General features: G+C 43.2%; 1 protein-coding gene across 5 annotated transcripts in view; it reads right to left on the bottom strand.

Annotated features, from left to right (window-relative positions):
• Window positions 1–409: 409 nt before the first annotated feature.
• Window positions 410–22,284, bottom strand: part of SPHKAP (SPHK1 interactor, AKAP domain containing) — a 108,425-nt gene continuing 86,550 nt past the window's right edge. For 4 of the 5 annotated variants that reach the window (XM_053310222.1, XM_053310225.1, XM_053310221.1 and 1 more), the window contains 6 exons: window positions 18,488–22,253; window positions 16,371–16,544; window positions 14,368–14,454; window positions 10,555–10,607; window positions 10,275–10,459; window positions 410–3,219 (listed from right to left, as the gene is read on the bottom strand). In XM_053310222.1, the coding sequence (XP_053166197.1) occupies window positions 3,076–3,219; window positions 10,275–10,459; window positions 10,555–10,607; window positions 14,368–14,454; window positions 16,371–16,544; window positions 18,488–22,253 (4,409 nt within the window). In that variant the 3' untranslated portion in view covers window positions 410–3,075. The remainder of the gene's footprint in view (window positions 3,220–10,274; window positions 10,460–10,554; window positions 10,608–14,367; window positions 14,455–16,370; window positions 16,545–18,487; window positions 22,254–22,284) is intronic. The other variant, XM_053310223.1, reaches the window with a different exon arrangement.

The following is a 22,284-nucleotide window of genomic DNA, read 5'->3' on the forward strand; positions in this document are numbered from 1 at the left end:
GGCAAGTCCAAACTCTGTAATTTTTGCTGCAGTGTATGACCACAGCTACTCTTCTGGAAGTCACTTTTTGACTTGACATTTCTGCTTGACCTATGAGATTTGGTCACTCACAGATCTTTGGATATTTAATTACTTGTTGTACTGGTAACTCCATCAATCCTCAAGAGCTGTGCTCCGTACCTTTGAAAAGTGAACCCTTCAGAATATGTTGCCATCCCAGTCCCTTGAAGCACAGACTTCCCACAGTTTGTACTGAATGCTTTTCAGAGTAATTCAGCACTTTTATTAAGTACCTTTTGCTATGACTTCTATTGCATATTTTGTTGTTAAATAGATGGATGGCCTTATTCCTTCTTATCATACGCAAGGGACATTCAAAACTAGGCTTTAGAAAGGCAAAAAGGACACATCCCATTTACACAAATTTATTTCAGATCAGGTTGCAGTACTAAGAAGTAATATACAGAAAAGAACTTCATCACACTGTTACATATTAACTATGTCATTTGTGCTTTGTAAACATTTATTCTACTACCACAAAACTCTGTATAACTCACAACTAACTGGAGTTAGTCTAAAAATAAATGTAATGTATTTCCATCTATAATGTGCTATATATTTATTGGTTTCTGAGAGGTACTGAGTACACACAGATCTTAACGGGCTTTTTTGACTTCGTGGAACTTCTCCGGAACAGACCCTGCTGCTATTTGCCAAAGTCAATTTCCACAGTAAATTCGCTTTTTTATAACAATAGCGACCTTCCCTCTTCTTTGTGTACTGGAGTAACTGTGTTGTCAGTAGAATTGCTTGAACACTTAATATTAGACTTGTAAAAGAATACTCTCCTGCATTATTTATCATAAGAGAGAATATTTTGGAGAATTATTCTACCCATTCTATTAAATTTTTCAGATAATATTCTTCTACAAGTCTGCTTAAGATAAGATTAAAATGTTGGCAAACATCTTCATTGCTGAATGTATGAGAAAGGGTAGGCATGCCTGGACATTGATTTAAAAGGAACAATGGCAGTAATTGTGGCTCTTCAATTTTTTTAAAATTACTTCAAAAATAGTGCAAAAAGATAATTTATTTTCTGGACATTACAAAATCATATACTCTTATCAAGAAAATAAAATATGCCTTTCATATATTTTCAGGAAGATAGACAAAAATCTCTATATGGCCAAAAGACTGCATTTATTATTCTCAAAGAAGCAAATCACATAATATATATAATTTCAATACTTTGAATAGCTGCATTGTGAAGTGTATTAGCAGATGAAATGGACACTCTGGAATGAAGATACTTAGTGGGGTACTGATGTGAAAACAACTAGTTATTTGAAAAGCAAGGTACTGGAGTTTGGCATAGACAAATATAGTAAAAAGAACCCCAAACACTTACAGTAATTTCAGAGTGAAAAGTTACACTATAGAAGTTATGCTTTAAAAGTGTCAACAGTTATGTTGTACAGGTGAACCCTGTAATCCGTGTGGGTTCTATTCTCTGCTGGAACCACGGATATGGGAACTGTGGATAATGTGGCATTGTGGCAATAGGGATCGGGGCTTAGGTTCCTGGAGCCTGGGAAAACCATGCTAAAAACGGCCAAAAAAGCGGGTGGCAAAAGTAAAGTAAATGTCCTACTATGCTCCATGGGTTTTGGGCTGTCCAGCAATGCCCCCCCCAGAAGTCCAAATTCCTCCAACATTTTGTGATTTTTTGTTTTAAAAGGGGTTTTTTTGCACTAAATGTGCTACAAAATGGCCCCCTTTAACAAAATGGCATCTGGAAATGACCCCCAAGGTAATTTCTGGCATCTCCAAACTGTGGATACATGGGTTTTAACCCTTTTGTATCCACAGATATCAAGGCTGGGTGGCAATTAGGCCACTACAGCTATGTGGAAACGCAAATAGCGGTACCACGTATAGCAAGGTCCATTTGTATTTCATTTATATGAAAAACCCTGCATGTTTATATCTTTATTTCCAGGTCAGCCGAAATTAAACTGAATTTTATTTTAAACATTAGTCTAATTGATAATAATTTAATTAGACTAAGGGTGCCATCCTATGCATGCTTTACTTGGAAGTAAGTTCCACTGAGTGCAGTGGCATCTCTGAGTAAACATGCAGAGGATCAGCCTGTAACAGTTTAATCCTTTTTTAAAAAAGCATCTCTGTTTATTCAAAGATTACAAAGTGATTTACAAAGGACATGAATTGCAATTATAACTGAAAAAGTGAAGTTTAGAGGTGCCAGTACCTGCCCACAGTCTCACAGCAAGATGTTCTCAAAACTGTGTGTGGGCCTCAGATCTGTTAATGAGCAGTCCCGTATTGCATTCACTGGAGCACAGGCTGTGATTACTGCAGGGAAGGGGCGGGGGGGACTCCAGATGAGTTGTAAAATTAAAATCTGCTGACCTGAATTTTATTTCTTTCAGCAGAACAGGTATGTCTATTGAAAGGCTACAGCCTTTTAAAAAAGCAATTTCAATAGCTTGTGAGTGTCACTTCTTTGAGACACAGTTCAAGAGCTGAAACTCCTCTTTCTGCTCCTCTGGAGTACTTTGAAAACATAATGACATAGAATTTATTCAGAGACATTTTCCTCCTACATATTCATTTGGCTGGCATTCTGCAAACCAACAGTGTAGTCGAAACTACAAAGTTTCTTAAAATTACCTTTTTTAGTGTGCGAATCCAGTGTCAGTCAATACACACTGCCAACAGATACTTGTGAATGTCTGATTATGGGAAATAGGTGTCTTCTTCATCCAACCTTCGCAACAGTTTGCTCCTTTAAATTGCACACCCCAATCCTCTCCTATAACAGTACATTCTAAAAGGCAAGGTGCCCCATGCGATAGAATGAGATATGCTGGTTCTCTGTTCCTTCCTTTTTAACTCTGCTCAGCTTCAAAACAGACTCGTGGTGCAACTGCACAATATGTGCCTTTCCGCTCAGTCTATACGCTGATGTTTTGAAAAAGAGGGCCACTCACAAATCACTGCCACTTAAGATGGATTAAAAATGAAAACAAATAGTGCTAACAAGGTTTTTTATCCCAATTCGAGAAGCCAATCAAAGAGGCTTGGAGTCAGCTCTCTGCTTTCTTCATGGAGCTTGCAGAACTGGACCACAGCATGAAAGATATCGCCAACTTTCCAGGACTTCTGGTGGACGAGCTGTACAACATCTAAAAACTGGAGGAAATTGTTTACTCTGAGGGTGGGTTTAATTCAAGGTGTCCTCTTTTCGCTTTAATGAAACAGGAGCTTCGTACACCAAGAGCTGGTTCACACACTGTGTTAACTGCCAATCAAATGATGGCCTGGCGTATGTAAATGAGCCATTACAGGCAAATCACCACTGATCTTTCACATCACCTCCCATGACTTGGATTCAATTCACATCTACAACTGTCAATCAAATGTTGAGTCAAACAAGTGATGATGCTGTACATGCATGTGTGAATCAGTCTTTAGCTCTAGTTAGGAATGCAGATGCTACCGCAATGCAAATATATCAGAGTCCGTTAGTAGTTCTATGCCCAGACTGCTGCACTACTGATAGCACAATTATAACTGAGAACTTATACTTCAGTGCTTAAAAAATTGTGTTGGTCACCTGAGGACACGGAAGAGGAAGAAAGTGAACGTGCATTTCAAATACACACTTGCTTCTCAGATCCACTGCAGACCTAGACATTGCACCATTACATGTATCAGCACAGCTGATACAAGACCAATGGCTGATGTCCTGACCAACATTACTTGGTGCAAGTCCTATTGGCTAATGAAGTGCAAGACTAACAGGGATGGAAGATGTTGGTGATGGCACTGCTGTGAATACAAAAAATAGTTGCACTGATGTTTCCAACCAGCGTTTGAGCATGCAGTGTCTTCACAGTTTCTCCTATCGTGGCAAATGGGAGAAATCATGAATTGCTTGAACAACTGCTGGTCAGAAACATCACTGCCACTGCTTTTGTATTCACAGCAACAACACCCCCCAAGTCTTCCATTCCCCCTTAGATCTGCGCATCATGTCATCCATTGAAATTAAGTAGTCCTTTAGAGCACTGTTTCCTAACCTTTTTGTGCATGATGCGCCCCACTCCAAAGTTGAGGCACACCTTGTTTTTTTTCTAGTGGCAAGGCTACCACATGATTTTTAGCCTAAAGGAACGTAAGCTTATAAGATTACCCAGCATTCTCTCTGTGTGTATGGGTGTCTCTGTCTGTGTCTGTCCCACTCATCAACTTCGCAATGCCTGGACCAATATGAACCAAATTAGGTACACTTTTAGGGACACCTCCAAGGCATAGTTTTTGATGATGTCAGCAACTCCAACTCAAAATGGTGGACAAGTAAACGTTTTAGGCACAAGTGGATTAACTTGTGAACTGCCTAACTGATTTGAAGCACATTTAGTCCAGCTGTAGGAACAGTGAAAGAGAAGTAGGCAGACTAGTTTTTACTATAACAATGAGTTTATGCACTGAGAAGGAGGAGGCCCCCTCTCCAGTGACCCCTGTATTTGCAGCTGAGTGGCTCCTTTATACACTGGTAAAGGAACATTCAGCTGCAAATGGGAGCATTTAAAGCCCTGCACTTGGAGCTGAACTATATATGCACTGAATGCACTGTTTTGTGCAATTCTATTGTGCAGTTTGTGTAGCAGCACTGTTGCTCAGCAGTGCAAATGTTACGTTCCACTGTGTGCCTAATGTCGCATAGTATGTCAGCCACCAATAGCACAAGTTACATCTAGAAGGAACAATGCGACTTTTATGTCACTGCATGTCAATCAAATGTTTTTAAAACTCCACTTTTTACATTTTCAAACAGCTGGGATTTTTTTTTTAATACTGTCCACTTTTGAGCTTTTCTATTTTATGAATAGCAGGTGTCGTCATATTGCATATGATGGCCTCATCTTTCTTTTTAGATTGGAAATGAAAACCAAATCCCCCCCCCCTTGAATTTCACAGTCAATATTCTAATTAGACTTCTCCTTCTGCAATTCTCCACTTTCAAAATGTGCATAAAACATCCTTTTGTAGCTAGGAGGACCATTTGCTATTGACAGAGGGTGTTCTTCATTTTAAAGATGTTCAACTAGGCATGCGATTTCCAAGGGTAGGCTTGCAAACAGGATGTGTTTCATCACTCTCTAGTGTGTTTTAGAAATTGGTTTAACTATTTACAGAGGCATATGGCAAAGCTGACAGCTGCTTCTATAATGGGACACACTTTGGGCAGTTTTTATTGAATGGAGCTTAAATTATGTTTATGATTCCCAAATATTTTCCTTTAGAAAATACTAAACAAAATCCCTCTGCTGTACCTAACCATAGCTCAATATTGTAACAGATTCAAGGCCCAATTAAAAGGGAAGGGAAGAGAGAACATCTTAGGCAGGGCATTGACTGTGCTTTTTGCCTATGCTCCACCTTCTCCAGGTGTGTATTATCTGTGGGGCTGCTGCTACTACTTCAAGGCTCAGCCTTGGGGCGAACTGCCTGGGGCCAGAAGATCTTTTTGACGTCTCTTCCATCAAGAAGTCAGCATAAGTCTGTTTGAGTCCTGGATCTGGTTTTATTAAATAGTGGTGCTGTGGTTGGTTGGACTGAGGGATGTGTCTGGGAGGGCAGGAAAGTGGGGTTGGTGTGGAGGCAGCAATATCACAGGTAGCAGGCAGAGGGAGATTTGGCAGTGGGAGTTGGGCTGGCCATTACAGGGGAAAATGGTCCAGGCAACTGAAGCCTGTTTCTTTTTCCAGCTCTTCTCCCAACTCTAAGACCCCAGGGAGCTCTGAGAATACTCCCTCAAGGATTAGGGTGCTGCTGCCGAATGTCAGGTCCGTCAGTGCTGAAACATATCTCATCCACGTTCTGATTGTGGATGAGCATGCTGACCTGGTATGTGTGACAGAGACCTGGTTGGATGAGATGGGTGGGGTTGGTCTCTCTCAGCTCTGTCCTCCAGGTTTCCTGAGCATGCAGCAGCCCCGCCTGGAGGGTCAGGGAAGGGGCGTTGCACTCATCTACCGAGAGATCCTCCCATTTTCCAGGTGCCTGGTCAGGCAATCTCAGAATTTCGAGTGTTTGTCCTTGAAGGTGGGCCCCTGAAATAGGCTGGGGATTCTGCTGGTGTACAGAACACCCCACTGCACTTCAGTCTCCCTACCTGAGCTGGCTGGGGTGGTCTCAGAGGTGGCCTTGGGCTCCCCCAAACTTATTGTTTGGGGTTTTTTCAATGTCCACACTGAGGCCCCCCTAGTAGGTGCGGCTCAGGATTTCATGGCCTCCATGGCAACCATGGGCCTGTCTCAATTGGTATCGGACCCTACCCACATGGCAGGAGACACTCTGGATCTGGTTTTTGCTGACCAGGGAATAAATGATCTGGAGGTGGGGGAGTTTGAGACAACTCCCTTGTCATTAGTTTGACTGCTCTGTCTGCCCTCTGTAGAGATGGTGGACCGATTAGAATGGTCCACTCCCGGAGGCTTAAGGACCTGCTTGGATTCTAGACGGCTCTCAGGGAGTTTCCAGTGTCCCGAGCTGGTGATTCTGTCAAGGCCCTGGTTGATCTCTGGAATGGAGAGATGGCCCGGGCTGTTGACACGGTTGCTCCTAAGTGTCTTCTCTGGCTTCGTAGAGCCCGTTCGGCTCCTTATTTTTCCTCGGAGTTTAGGGTGATGAAACAACTTGGGCGATGACTGGAACAATGCTGGAAGAAGAGTCGCGACGAATCTGACCAAACATGGGCTAGAGCCCATTTTAGGGACTAATCCGTGGCGGTGGGGGTGACGAAGAAATGTTTTTTCTCCGCCTCCATTGCATCTGCTCAATGCAGACCAGTGGAGCTGTTTAGTGTAGCAAAAACATTGCTCCACACATCCCCCCAGGTAATGGGGGAGGAATAATCTACAGCCCGTTGTGATCAGTTTGCATATCACTTTGCAGATAGTTGTTTGCATCCATGCTGACCTGGACTCCAGAAATCCGGCAGATGTGCCTCTGGTACCATCTGGCCCTGTTGTGTTGGATTATTTTCAGTTGGTGCAGCCTGAGGATGTGGACAAGATCCTGCGCAGTGTGCAGGTGACATCGTGTGCTCTTGACCCTTGCCCTTCATGGCTAATAAAAGCTGCTAGGGAGGGTACAGGCAGATGGTTGGAGGTGATCATTAATGCTTCATTAAGGGAGGGCAGGATTCCATCATACCTCAAGGAGGCAGTGGTAAGACCATTATTAAAAAAGCCTTCCCTTGATCCCTCCAACCTGGACAGCTATAGACCTGTATCTAACCTTCCCTTTTGGGGCAAGGTGATAGAGCATGTGGTGGCGTCCCAGCTGCAGAGGGTCTTGGATGATATGATTAACTAGACCCTTTTCAATCTGGCTTCTGCCCCGGATATGGGACTGAGACTGCCTTGGTCGCTCTAGTGGATGACCTTCACCGGGAACTAGACAGGGGGAGTGTGTCCCTGTTGGTTCTGCTGGACCTCTCAGTGGTGTTCGATACCATCGGCCATGGTATCCTTCTGGGCCGCCTCTTGAGTATGGGAATTGGAGGTACTGTGTTGGTGGCTCCGATCCTTTCTGGGTGGGAGGATCCAGAAGGTGATGCTGGGGGACTACTGCTCAGCCCAGTGGCTATTGGCCTCTGGGGTCCCACAGGGTTCGGTTTTGTCCCCCATGCTGTTTAACATCTACATGAAGCCGCTGGGAGAGGTCATCCAGAGACTTGGAGTGAGTTGTCAGCAATATGCACATGACACAGGCAGTGGATGTCCTGAATCGGGGACTGGAGGCCGCGATGGGTTGGATGTGGGCTAATAAACTGAGACTGAATGCAGACAAGACGGAAGTAATGTTGGTCAGTAGGAGAGCCAATTGGGATGAGGTGATTCTACCTGTTCTGGATGGGGTTGCACTCCCCTTGAAGTAGCAAGTATGCAGCTTGGGGGTATTACTGGACCCGGCTCTGCTTTGGGAAGCTCAGGTGGAGGTGGTGGCCGGGGTGACTTTGCACAGCTTCGGCTAGAGCACCAGCTGCGTCCCTTTCTCGAGAAGGCAGATCTGGCCACAGTTACCCATGCCTTAGTCATGTCATGGCTGGATTACTGTAATGTGGTCTACGTGGGGCTGCCCTTGAAGAATATCCGGAAACTGCAGCTAGTGCAAAATGTGGCAGCTAGGATTCTATCTGGAGCTGCCTGATGTAATCAAATCACACCTATTTTGAAAGAGCTGCACTGGTTACCAGTGTGTATCCGGGTCCAATTCATGGTGCTGTTTTTGACCTTTAAAGCCATTAACGGTTTGGGCCCGGGATATCTGAGGGACTGCCTGCTCCCAAGGATTGTTGCCCGCTTGACGAGATCATCTGAGGGGGCTCTGCTCTGGGTGCCGACAATGAGGAAGGCTCGGTTGTCGTGCACAGGGCCTTCTCTGATGCTGCCCCCAGACTTTGGCCCCCAGACTTTGGAATGCTCTCCCAGTGGCCACTCGCTCCTCAGACTCCATCACAGTTTTTAGAAAGCTTGTTAAATCTTGGCTTTTTATCCAGGCCTATATATGATTGTTTCTATTGCTGCTTCTGTGTGTTTCACCCGCATATAGAGCCCCTGTTTCACTTCTGTGTGTTTCACCCGCACATAGAGCCCCTGGTGGCGCAGTGGTAAAACTGCCGCCCTGTAACCAGAAGGTTACAAGTTTGATCCTGACCAGGGGCTCAAGGTTGACTCAGCCTTCCATCCTTCCGAGGTCGGTAAAATGAGTACCCAGAATGTTGGGGGCAATATGCTAAATCATTGTAAACCGCTTAGAGAGCTCCGGCTATAAAGCGGTATATAAATGTAAGTGCTATTGCTATTGCTATTGCTATATAATTTCTATGTTTGCATTTTATATGTTTTAAATCAGATTTGTTTCATATTTTTAACTTAATATTTTTAATTGTCATTTTTATTGTATGTATTTTAACTTTTGTAAACCGCCTTGGGATTGTTTTCAATGAAAGGCAGTATATAAATGTAACAATAAATAAATAAATAATAAATAAAAGGTGCCATGGCTTGATGGATCCAATGCAAGGCCCTGGCAGCGGTTCAGCATTTGTCTTTTCTACTTCAGCCTCCAAGATGTGGGTTACATAGGAAGCTGCCTTATACAGAGTCAGACCATTGCACATCTAGCTCAGCATTGTCTACTGACTGGCAGTGTTGTTTGGTTTTCAGATGGATATTTTCCACCACCTGGCATTGCCAAGGAGTCAAACTGGGACCTTATACATGCTAAGCAGATGCTTTTCTCCTGAGCAACAGTCCTGGGCTTATGGGACCTAGATTCTCGGCCCTGCTAGATTCCCACCTGCACCCCCATACGGCACAGTATTCATTTATTCAAAATATTTACATTCCATTTTACTTCATAATCCAATAAACCTCAACCGTACAATGTATTGCAGCAAAGCAGTTCATAGGATCACTGTGTCCTACACTTGTAACTGCAAATATATTCAGGATACTTTCATGTGGCATAAAGTGGTCTCTGCAAGCCTTAAAATAAGACAATTCCCATATTGCTTTTGTCTTGTATGTTAATAAATTTTTAAATTTAATTAATTTTTACAATTTATATCCCGCTCTTCCTCCAAGGAGCCCAGAGCAGTGTACTACATACTTAGGTTTCTCCTCACAACAGCCCTGTGAAGTAGGTTAGGCTGAGAGAGAAGTAACTGGCCCAGAGTCACCCAGCAGGTATCATGGCTGAATGGGGATTTGAACTCGGGTCTCCCCAGTCCTAGTCCAGCATGACACATGAGAATCAGGGGAGTGGAGTGGATAGATGTGCATGCGGTACACCTGGGTTCAAATCCCTGCTTTGAAGGGATTTGAAGCTTGCCGGATGATCTTGAGCCAGTCACTACTTCTTGGCCAAAGCTACTTCACAGGGTTTTTATATGGATAATCTCAGTATACACTATCTTGAACTCCTTGGAGGAAGGATGGGATAAGTGTGATAAATAAATTGCACAATGGTGATTGTGTGGAAAAATCTAATTGATTTCACTCCACTTGCACTCAATTGTAAATACATGTGTGTTCCTATCCTTACTGAATATACATTATTTGGGGCAGTGTTCTTCTAGTGAAACAACAAACCTACAAAGGAAAATATCATTGCAATATCGACACAATGAAACAGGGCACCATTGTCCCCACAAACACTGAAAGCCATACCTTTTCAATTCTATTTTCCTGAGATTTCTTAAAATAGATAATGGGAATTCCAAGCTCAGATGCAGCTATCCATTGAAGTGTAGCACGCAGTTCTGCATCAGGGCATTCTGGTTCCAAGTCAAAGTTTATCACCAAGAGATCCTTTTGCCCATTGGTTGTTCCCATGGATAAACCAGAAGTGCATTCTGAAGAAGAGTGACATGATCATGTTCATTTAGCTAAGACGTGTGAAAGCAAACCAGACTCCCAGGAAATATGTTCATGAAATATTATAACTTACCTTCTACCTTTTCTGGCTGTTTAGGATGGAATGTGTTTTCTTCTACCAACTCACTTCAAAAACAGAAACAACAAGAGATTATTGTAAATAAAATTTGTGACACATTGACGTTCATTCATGAAAGCTGACATGATTTCAGGGAGAGCCCAAGGCATATGGTTTTATGAATACCCTAAAAGGAACTTGTTTGTAGAGCACAGTGCACATCACCACTCAAATTGATGAATCTTTCGTGTTACTTCCATATGTAATCAACAGGGCTGATGTCAGCACAAGACACCTTTGGGGGTCCAGCACTCTGGGGGAGCCGACTGCTGATGCCTCACCTAACCCCCCGAGGAGGATTGGGCTCAGCAAGCAAGCAGAAGCTACTGGCCAGGTAGGCCCTTTCCTCTTACTGCTAGTGCTGCTGCCTGTCATATGTTCTCTCTGTGTCCCACGTAATGGTGACAAAGAAACACGAAAGCTTGTGTGAGTAAAACATAACTGGTGGAAACTGACAGCTAGAATGCTGTGGCTGTCACCAGCCCATTGAGAATTAAATCCACATCTGCTGCCACAACGGGGAGGGGGGGTCTATTCGGGTAGGAGAGAGCCCACTTGAGGTCACCTTGCCAAAGGTGCCCTCATGAAAGCATCAAACCCAAGGACTTTTGAAAGACTCACACACATTTTTAAACCTTATTTGTTACAGAGCCTTAGACACAGGATGCTTATATTCTCATTTTAAAGTGGCTGAGTTGCATTGAACATAACGATGTGACAGTTCATGATGAGCAAGATCCAGTGGGCTGTGTGGAGATCTTCTGTTTAGCAAGAATGTGAAACCTTTCAAAAACACCCATAGAGCTGCCCAGCAAGCCTATAGGAAAACCAGTGGGGAACCTCAGGAACAGAATATACACGTGAGTCAGCAGGATGGAAGAGTTAGGGATGGAGAGGCTTGAGGTTACACACAGAAGTACCTGTGCATGCCTAAACAGTTTCTAGGCTATGCCTATAAACCATGCTAGCTGACATACTGCACAATGTTATGCACACTGTGGAACATAACATTTGTGCAGTTGCACAAGAGTGTTGTTGCATAAGTGTGAAAATTGCGCAAATGGAGTTGCACAACAGTGCAGCCATTGGCTTCACTGTTGCACAACTCAGTTTGCACAATTTTCACACTTGCACAACCGTGCTCTTGCACAACTGTGCAATTGTTACATTCCACCGGTGGAATGTAATTTTGTGCACAACTGCATAATTTTGCACAGTAAGTCAGGTGTTAGAGATATTTATAACTTAGATGAGGTTCAGCATTCAATTTTCTTGTGCCATTTCTGTTCCTTGTCTATAGGATAGATGCATGTTGCAGAAAAACTGGAGCAACATTTTCTGTCATTGAGTACTTCCCATATTGCTCAGGAAATTAAGAGTCCATATCTAAACACTAAAGGTCCTATTTGGCTCCCAAGCACAGGGAGACTAGCGCATGTGTAAAAGTGCCTTTGTCAGCAGAAGGTACTTTGTATTATTTTCACTCAAGTGCACCGTAACGTGCCTCAGTCCCATGGATTACAACAGGACTTGAACGTGTCTCACAGCCTCTAAATTTCTCAGCAGATTTTTAATGCACACTGAAATCTGTCTCGCACCTAACAGAGCCTAATCCAATAAAATCTGAATAAAATCTCATGCAATAAAATCAAAATGCACTTCCATAATGCCCACATTTCTCTCTCTTCTGTTTTGCTTAATATCCAGCCCGAAGAACTAGGAAGCTTGCTGACTAATTTGTGATGTTTTGTGTAGAGAGATACTGTATTGCCCAGCTTTTGCTCTTGAATTCCCCTGCCCCAATAAACCAACATAGCTACCTAAACCTTTTCTCTGAATTGTGTCCTAAATTTGTATTGGACATGCCAGCAAAGTGTTGGACTGTTGGGAGTGTATTAGAAATTCTGTGTGAAACTTATTTAGAAATGATGGATGAAAAATACTTATTGTGCAATGTACTATGGTTTGCTGTTGTCAGTATAAACCACCCACCTGGAAGCACCACTGTGTTTCAGAGTACCAGAATCTTTAGGCATGTATGTGCAGCTCTCTTTAGATCAGGGTTGCCATTGTGGTTGGCAAACCATTGCGGCATCTTCAACCACAAAGGTCATTGGCCAACATCCAGCAAAGGATCATGTTTCCATAACAGTGCACTGTGGGAGTGCTTCAAAGGTGGGGTCAGGGGTTGTGCAAATGGGGGCAGTTGCATAAGAAATACTTGTGCAGATTTCCCCATTTGAGGCAATGTGCAGTGCAGTGTTACGAAGATGTAATGCTGTGCAGGATGACAGCCAAAGTAGCTGGGGATTATAGGAGTTGTAGTCTAACAACATCTGGATACCTGTTTCCAACCCCCGCTTTAGATAATTACTTCTTTAACATAATTGTGGTGGAAATTAGCTCAAAGGCAATAAATATGTTGGGAGTTTTTGGGGTCATATTAACTAGTTGCTCAATATGAACACAATCATCGGCATTTCTTCATATTCAATTAATTGAGTCTGCTGTAAAAGCACTAAACTGACTGCCAGAATAAACCCTCACATGAATGCATTACATTACATTTATATTGTATGGTCATCATAATTCAATGCACAGCAGAGCTCTAATGCACTCCCAGAATCTTTAGGTGCGGTTCTGAATGAACCATTGGTTAACATAAGACAGCTGCCTTCATGAGACAAAAATTAGTAGCTACTTGCCTAAATAGTAATGCGTGAAACTGCAACTTATACTGGCCCACATGTTCCTCAGTGCTACAAGGGCAGAAGAAGTGCAGGGCTGATGCAGAGTGGCTGGAGAACTGCTGCAATGAAAGTTTCTTCTGCAGCCCAGTGTGGGCAGAGGGGAAGGAATTTTTGCTTCTCTCCCCTCCCTCCAAAAGCCCTTTTAGCTTGTGGAAATATGTCCCTGAGGATCACACAGCCTTCAGGGACATATTCCCAGAAGTGAAAAGGACTTTTGGAGGGAGAGGAGAAAGCAAAAATTCCCCCCTCCTACCCCTCTGTCCTTGCTGGGTTGCCAGGACCTCAGTGCAGCTATTTTCCTACTGCTCTGCGAACAAGCTGCCCTTCTTCTGACTCCTTAGCACTAAAGATGTGGACCACTGCCCACTTCCTGCATTCAAAAAGGTAAAACCTGAGTTTCCAACAACAGGGCACTGTGGAGATAACCTTTACTGAAGAGCAGGGGTTCCCAACCTGTGGTACTCCAGATGTTGCTAAACTACAACTCCCATCATTCCCAGCCACAATAAATTATAGCTGGGGATGATGGGAGTTATAATTCAGCAACATCTGGAGCACCACAGATTGGGAACCCCTGCTGTAGAGCACAGTGGCTGACATACGGAAAAAGAATGCACTGGTACAGCAAGATAGCATCCTGACAGAACTTCCCAACCATCCGCACCAGGGAAGGGGCAATTTTTGACACCAGCCCCTTTCCCAGAAAGCCCTCTGTGCCACCCAAAAATATGTCTCAGAGGGCTGTGCAGCCTCTACAAACTTAATGTGAGCATGGTGGGTTTCAGTTATTTCCATTAGGCAGTGTTATTCAGCCTGAAACAGGCTAACAATAGGCTTGTACTGTCACTGTCACTGTTGCTGATGGGACTTGCAAGACACTTAAAACAGCAGCTGGAAAGCAGCAGGACGAACAATGAAGGCATTGGGATTGCTTGGCGCATTCTAGATGATGTGAATGGTTTTCAGCTGAAATGAGCAGCGCTTCCAAAGATCAGAAGTCACCTTAACAGCTACTTACTGAATTGTACGAGAAGATGGCATGTTTTCCTGACAAATTTCCAGGTCCATAATGCCAAGACTGCTAGTGGTACTGCTGTTGCCATTGCTGACGATGCAAAAATTTAAGTATTAATGCCAGTCTGCACCAGCATGCACTTGAACACATTGTTAACCAAACTGGCAGACAGAAACTGCTGCTTTGCTGTTTCTCAGAACAAGGGCATCCAGTTCTTGTCCCACTCAGCAAATCATTACCAGCAAGACAAAAGATGTTGATGTATTAACTAAAATAAGACACAACTGTTACAACACCTAGTGATACTAACTAAGCACAGGTCAAGTTGATGGTCTGAAATGGGAAGATGGAGATTTCATATCAGCTCATGGGTCTTAGATAGCAAAAAAAAAATGCTATGTAAGAGCTGATTCATACATGCGTACACATCACTTGATGGCTTGCAGCATCCGTGGGAACTTTTCATTCATTGAAAAGTGTTGTTCTGGAGGTGATGTCAACAGTTATGAAAACTCTGTGGCAATTCATCCGTGATGGTCATTTCATGTACATGCTAGTCACCACTTGATGTCACAGTCATCAAGTATTTGCCATGCATGTATAATCCACATGAAGGCTCATCATATTGTACTTAGCAATGTCTTTATACTTCCAGAATATACTTCCAGAAATTCAGATACCTCTGAAAGTGTGAACAGGGTTGAGATAATCACCAGGTTTCATTGCTCACCTGTCCAACTACTAGATTTCTCCAGTCCCAGTAACAAAGATTTGGTTATGTACAGTGAGGCAAATTATGGGAATATTGAAAAACAGTAGAAGAATCTGAACTATCAACTCATCTATGACTTTGTGGACCAACGAGACCAGGGGTTCTAACCTTGGGTCCCCAGATATTGCTCACTACAACTCCCATCACCTCCTTCAGCCACTGTGGTTGGGAATGATGGGCATTGTAGTCCAGCAATATCTGGGGACCAAGGCTGGGAACTCCAGAATTGAGAGCTCAACAGCAGTCATTGTATGCTTGGAGGGGAGTAGCTTTTAGTGGTGGTAAACGTGAGTACTTTGTTTTAGTTGCAGTAGCAACATACATCCCCTGCTAACTGGGCAAAGAGGCACCTGTTACCGTGGTGATTCTCTCTATTTAGCAGGGGGAGAGTAACTGGCCCTATCCACCCCCAGCACAGTACCTCCAGTGACTGTTGCTGGTGTCTATCTTGTGTTTGTTTTTTTTTAGAATGTGAGCCCTTTGGGGGCAGGGAGCCATCTTATTTATTTATTATTTCTCTGTGTAAATCACCCTGAGCCATTTTTGGAAGGGCGGTATAGAAATCAAATTAATAATAATATTAATAATAACATACAGTATAACATGTTTTAAATAAATAAATACTGTAGATTTAATCTGAGATTTAGTAGATTTAGTACTCGGAAAAACCATTACGAGTAGTTGGGCAGTGAGACAAGCTGCCTACAAGAGAATTGTTTTTTCCAGGTTTTCATCTTTATAAGCCGAGCAGTTCTAGTGAATTCGGCCACAATGCAGCTGTATCACTCTATAATTCTCATCTGGAAACTGCTTTTGCTTCACGATGAAATGTGAGGTGCCAGGTAGGTGAAGAAGAAGCCCTGTGTTGTTCTTGACAAAGTTGTTTGTCATCAAACCTTTATTTTTCTATCATCCCAGCACAGAAAATGACCCAAATGACAGACACGCTTACTGTGCCGATGAGAAGGAGCAGACAAACATGAGCCACAATTGCCTCTAATTAGCTTGTCAGATGGTGTTTTTCTTGTGGGAACTGGAAGCAATTGCTTAGGACTGGGTTGTATTGTCTTCCCACAATTCCCAGATGATACTGAATGAGAACTCCTGCAGCATCCCATGAAAGCCAGTGGACCCCCTCTGGATACATTCTAGCTACAGTCCTTCGGAGCACAAGACAGTCAAAACGTTTATTCTGGTGATTACACCCCTTGCAGGTCAAAGAGCATGTGATTACCTCATAGATCTCTCACTGAGTTGCAAGTAGCTGCTTGTATCATCAGGATTGTCCTCGTCATTTGCCAGCTGACACCAGCTGCTGCCTGTGCTTTCATCACTGCTGCTGAGAGGCACCGGAACCTCTTCCATGACTTTAGCCTCTTCAGCGTTGGGGCCACTTTGCATATTTAAGCTGATTGGGTTTTAAAGAAAAGAAAAGACAAAGGAAAGGGAAAAAAGAGGAAGACATGACAATGCAATCCATCTATAACATACAATGTTGCCAAGTTCGGCGTAGCAGCATGCAGAATTCACTGGGCCCTGACCGCCAGCAAGAACTAACTTCTTCAATCATTCAGCACTACTGCTTTTAAAGTCTCAGTTCATTTATTATTTATTACAGATTTTAACATTGCAGCAATTTACAGCTTATAAGCACGCAACTTTCAACACTGATTTTAGCCCTACTGTATGCCCGTTTTAGTAATTTTATAGCTCCTTTATCACTTTTTGCAGTCAGTCATAGTTTTTAATCTTGCAGTAATTCCATAGTAACCTTACATACTACTGTTTTAGAAACTGTTACTTTAAGACATGTATAGTTTTTCATAGACATTCATAGTTACAGACATGGTAATTTCATAGTAGCTTTACAGTCTTTATGCTAATAGGCACATATTCTTTGGTTTTCCCTGCTTTCAATTGCTTTTAATATCTCCTGTTATGTGATCCTTTAACCTTATGCTGGTCTGGGACCATAATAAAGTTTGCTAGTTTGATAGATAGATAATGTAAAGGAAAATCTGCAGGAAAATATTTGTTGGTTCTATTATTTATTTATTTATTTAGTTAAGTTAGTTATTTCATTTATAAACTGTCCCATCCAAAGGCTCTGGGTGGTGTACAACAAATTTTAAAAGACATGGTTCCAGGCACTATGGTATTGGTGAATCAAAACCACGGTTGATCATTTTGATTTTTACAGGTCAATTACTATTATTATTAACATATAGATTTATATAGCCCTTTTTGAGTGTTCTAAGCAAAACATATACTGTATTATCTGAGGAGCTAAATCTCTCATGAGCCATTTGTATGGTTACATCTTTCATGGCAAAACTGAAGTCCTGCCTGTTCCAGTAGGTGGAGAGAGGAAGCAACAGACTTGGGAAATGGCAAGAGTCACAGAAGTCTGGTGGTTACTAGTCTGGTGGCTGTGGGCCATCTCTAGCCTCAGAGGCACAGTGCCTCTCAATACCAGTTGCGGGAGAGCAACAGCAGGAGAGAGGGCATGCACATACCTCTTGCCTGTGGGCTCCCCAGAGGCATCTGGTGGGCCACTGTGTGAAACAGGATGCTGGACTAGATAGGCCTTGTGCCTGATCCAGCAGGGCTGTTCTTATGTAAGTGAAAATCATTCCGGCTCCATATACATCGGCAACAGTAAAAGTACAATCTCCAGGTGCAGGCTTGGCTGGAGGCCAACTGATCAGTCCCCCTCCCTTGTGGCTGAAATCATAAAGGAGAATTCTGCATGGGACTGTCCTTTTATCCTCAAAAGGGAGGCGTTATTTCATCCAGGGTTGAGACCAGCTGATTAGCTGTGCCTCACCTTGTGGTCGAAACCATAAAATAAGCTACCTTGGGGCTGAAGACCAGCACTAAAGGATGCTGAGCTTTGGGTGGCAGGTGGGCAGCACTGCTCCCTCTAAGGTGTGTGCACACCCACAAGTTTTCTGATGTCTGCTCAGTTAATTTTAGATCCCGCTCAGGTTGAATTAGGAAGGCCCCACTCTGAATGCATGTGCACACACAACACCTTGATAGTGCCACCCAGAACAAAACTCATTCTGCACAGAGATGAAAACAATTAGAGGGACCACTGGTGGGCAGAAAGAAGGGGAGGAGGAGAGAAGACCAATTTTTCTTGCACAGAAGCAAGAGCACTGGGATACCTGTAGCAGAGACTTCTCAGCATTTCTAGGGTGAGTTATTACTTTGTCCCCAGTGCCTGCTTTGTGGGGCAGGGAGGAATCAACTGAAGCTGGGTGTGTACTTCCCTATCTGCTTTTTTGTGACCAGCCCTGTGGAAAGACACAAGCTTGTCAAGCACATGCACAGCAGCCTGAATCTTACCTGCTGTTTATTAAGGAAACCAGGGGTCTTCCCAAATCTACTTCTGGAGCTTTTTCTTTGTTGAAATACTCCCGTGTTTTCCCAGATGCAATGTTAACTTTGGTTATGGGCTCCGGACCTTTATCACTGTCTTCTCTTTGTTCTGTTTCGATCTGAATCAAAGGCACTTCCCTGAGGCATGCAGCAGAGCTCATATGGTTGGCAGGAAAGAGTCCAGTTGCAGCAGATTGTTTTTGTACATCTAAATCTAGTCTGTCTCCTATTGGCTTACAGTTATTTTGCATCTCTCCTGGGACGTGGCTGCCTTCTGCTCCATGTTCTCTGTTTGTGGAATCCTGATGGATAGCAATTAAAGTCTTCCCACTTTCAACAATATTTGCAGCTAGCCTGTTTGCGTATTGCTGAACATGTGGTGGGGAGTCATGGGGACACTGGTCAAGCTCAGTAACCCCCCCATCATCTGCAATGATTTTGTTCTTGCACATTAGGGCTTTGATGGAGTTTGCCCAGGTCTCATGAATCAGCATGTCTGTTACCTGATCAGTCCTACATCTTTGGTACAGGTAAGAGTCTGATTTGCAAAGCCCTGAAGAAGACACTGTGCTGACTGGCTGTACGCTTAAAGAATCCTGGTGTCCATTGCGTGAAAGCCCATCTAAAGAATTAGCTTTGATGGGCACATTCACTGTTAGTCTGGAAGCCGAGGATCTGCTATCAGGCATGGAGGACTGCCTAAAACAAAAAGGTGACCTCTGGGAAGGAGGTAATAAACTGCTACCCCAGTCTTTTGCACTCCTCATAGAGGACCCATCTTCTTTATTTCCTTTTTCTATTTCCTTGAGCATATATCTGTAAAATTCTTCTGTTATGCTTTCTGTGCTTGACTGTTTGGATGGGCAACTTGGCTTGACGCTGAGGTGGCCATTTTTCTTGCTGACTTGTTGCAGTGCAGCAGTTAAGATGTTGTTTGCATTTTTCCCAGCATAGTAGTCAAGGAGTAAATCAAACTCTCGTCCTTCGCTTTCCATCTGATTGACCATAAACCTTGAAAACTCATCTGTAATGCTTTCACAGCTGGACTGCTTGGAGACTGAACTAGTCCTGCTTATGGGCTGCCCTAAAGTGTTCATGAGACCCAAAGTATTTGCAGACCCTTTGGAATCTGAGTCCTCCTCAGGGATGCTTTCACAGCTGGATGCATTGACCCTGTTCCACCTGTCGCAGTGAAGTTTGTTTCGAGGATGGTTTGGACTCTGCCACACATTATCAGTCACAGAAAGTTCTGCTAAGTTCATAATTTTAGCTGCCACTTCACTGGCAAAACTACTGCTAGAATCCAGTGTGTCGTCAAAGTTAATGGATTCATCCACTACCCTATTCATAAGCCTCTCTTTTAGCTCGGGGTGTTCATCTGTTTTTCTCTTGATCTCACTCAGCCTAGGTGGCCTATGCTTTCTCACAATGGAACCATTAGACTGTGTTTCCTTCTTCCTTTTGATAGTTCGGCATGACAAACCCTGGGGTGTCAAATATTCACTTCCTCTCTGCCATGCACAGAACCAGGGTTGTTTGCCATTTGAATTGTCAAGGCAAATGGCAGCTATTTCTGTTGCCATAGAGACCACCGTCTCTGCCAATTCTTCTGCAAAATCCGCTATGCAGTATTTATCTGTTGGGTGCTTCAACTGTAGTAGAGGTTGGGGAGGCAAGAAGCTTTGATTGCCCAATATGGACATGCTGAGCTGGCCTTCATTGTGCCAAGTTGCATCATAAGTGTGCTCTTCATGATTTTCTGTACTTACTGTAGCACTGGAAGGTTGCAGTTCTTGAATGCCATGTCTGCATTCACTGGTTGTTGTCGTGTTTTCTCTGCCAGTAAATGATCGGAGTTCTCTCTTAGTTGGATTGTTACTTGGATTTGTGGATTTGTAACATTCTCTTGCACTTCTTTTCAAAAATCTTTTCTTGGGAGATGTTCTTCCAGAGGATAAACTATGAGAACTGGTGGTAGGTGGCAAATCTACATGAAGTTTGGCCGGTTCCAGAGCATCTGCCACAGTTTCTCCTTTCATGTCTTTCACAGAATTATTTAAAGACACAAGATCCTTGTCAGGATTCGTGCCACAGAGAGTACTAAAGGGCTTATTAGTGGAGCAGTTTGGGGATTGTAACAGATCATTTGTTGCATCTTTTGGTTGGCTCTCCATTACCTGCCAACTAAGATTATCTTCTGCAAAGGTATTTGAACATTCGCTAAGCTGTGAAATGGCACTCATTTTTTTACAAGTGAAGTACAGCACATTAAAAAGCAATTTATTTGCAGTGGCAATAAAAACATCTTGGGTACCGAGGTCTATGTTTTGCTCTGAATTGGTGTTTAGCTGCTTTTTCCTAACCTCTTCTACTGAGTGTCTGAGAATAACATTGGATAAGTTCTGGGCAAGTTCATCAACAATGACTTCATCCAAGTGTGGAACTGGAGGTTTTGTCGCGGCCTGAACAATCTTCCCATTTATGGAGTCCATAAAGTCCCCAATATTTCTGTATGTCTCAGGTTTGGTTAATACTAAAGATGCTTCTTTGAATAGTGCTTGTGCAATGCCATTGTTCAGATTCTCCATGCTGCTGCCTATGGCTATGCTGCAGTGCAGGGTAATGGCTGCTGATGTCTCAGCAGCAGATAAGAGTCCACCTGATGTTACAGGATACTTATCTTCTTTTATTTCACCAAGACCACAGACAGCAACAGCACTTGCTACTTGAGTCATACCACACAGGGCAGATGGAAACGAATAGTCTATAGTGGTGCAATTACTGACGCTTTCGGAAGGTGTTGCCTCTAATTCCTCATTATCAACCATATCATCTTTAGAGGTCATCAATTCCTGTTCTTTTTTGAGCTGCCCAGCAGCATGGGGGCTTGAAATGGTACCAATGACTGTTGCTGCACAAGCCAAAGCGACTTCCAAAGCACTCTGAGTGCTTCCATTGGAGCTGCTGTCTTGTAACCAATCTGTAACTTCGGGAGAAGGTTCAGCTTCAGACCAAGGACACAAATTCGGTAAGCTAGACCCAGGCAATTCAGATGTATTTTCAGAGCCATCTGGAGTTTGAACAATGACAATTTTTGGAAGTTCATTCCATGATCGGGAAACCATTACATTCTGTGTTGTATATGTAGCTGAAGTTAGGGGGTTACCAACAGAGATACTGATGGCAGCCTCTTTGGGAAAAGAAGACTGAGACAATCTGATGAATGCATCTTGCAGAACAGACTCTGCCAGGTTTGTAGCAAACTGACCTGTGGTTGCTGGTTCATTTTGCAAGGGAAGATGAGGCAACCTTTTATCTCTACAATCCAGTGCGTGTAGTTGACTGCTTTGTTTTGCTGTTGCATCATCCAAAGAAATCATTTCCTCCTTAGCCATTATAGCCAAAGATGCCTCTTCTGACACATCAGAATTGTCTGTTTCACTTCTAGAAGAGTCATCCAGATCATCTGTATTAGAGAATGGCTTTCCAGTATCAGCCTTCCAGTGTAGCTGTTTAACAGCCTTCCCTACAGTTTGTAAAACACTATCTTCGCTATTAAAGTCTTCTTCAGATGAACTTGAAGTTTTAGCAGGAGCAGTGCTGTCTTTGTAAATACAATTAGTTTCCAGAGTACATGGCAGCCTAGCCTTTTTGCAATGTAGGCTTTCAAGTCCTTTCCCTTTATAGTTTTTGAACTCTGCTACAGACTCTGTGTCACTTTGTTTTTCCTGACCTGGGAAAAGGAAACCAATATGTTAGCCTTT

Source organism: Hemicordylus capensis, chromosome 3 (genome assembly GCF_027244095.1).
Source record: "Hemicordylus capensis ecotype Gifberg chromosome 3, rHemCap1.1.pri, whole genome shotgun sequence".
Classification (NCBI taxonomy): domain Eukaryota; kingdom Metazoa; phylum Chordata; class Lepidosauria; order Squamata; family Cordylidae; genus Hemicordylus; species Hemicordylus capensis.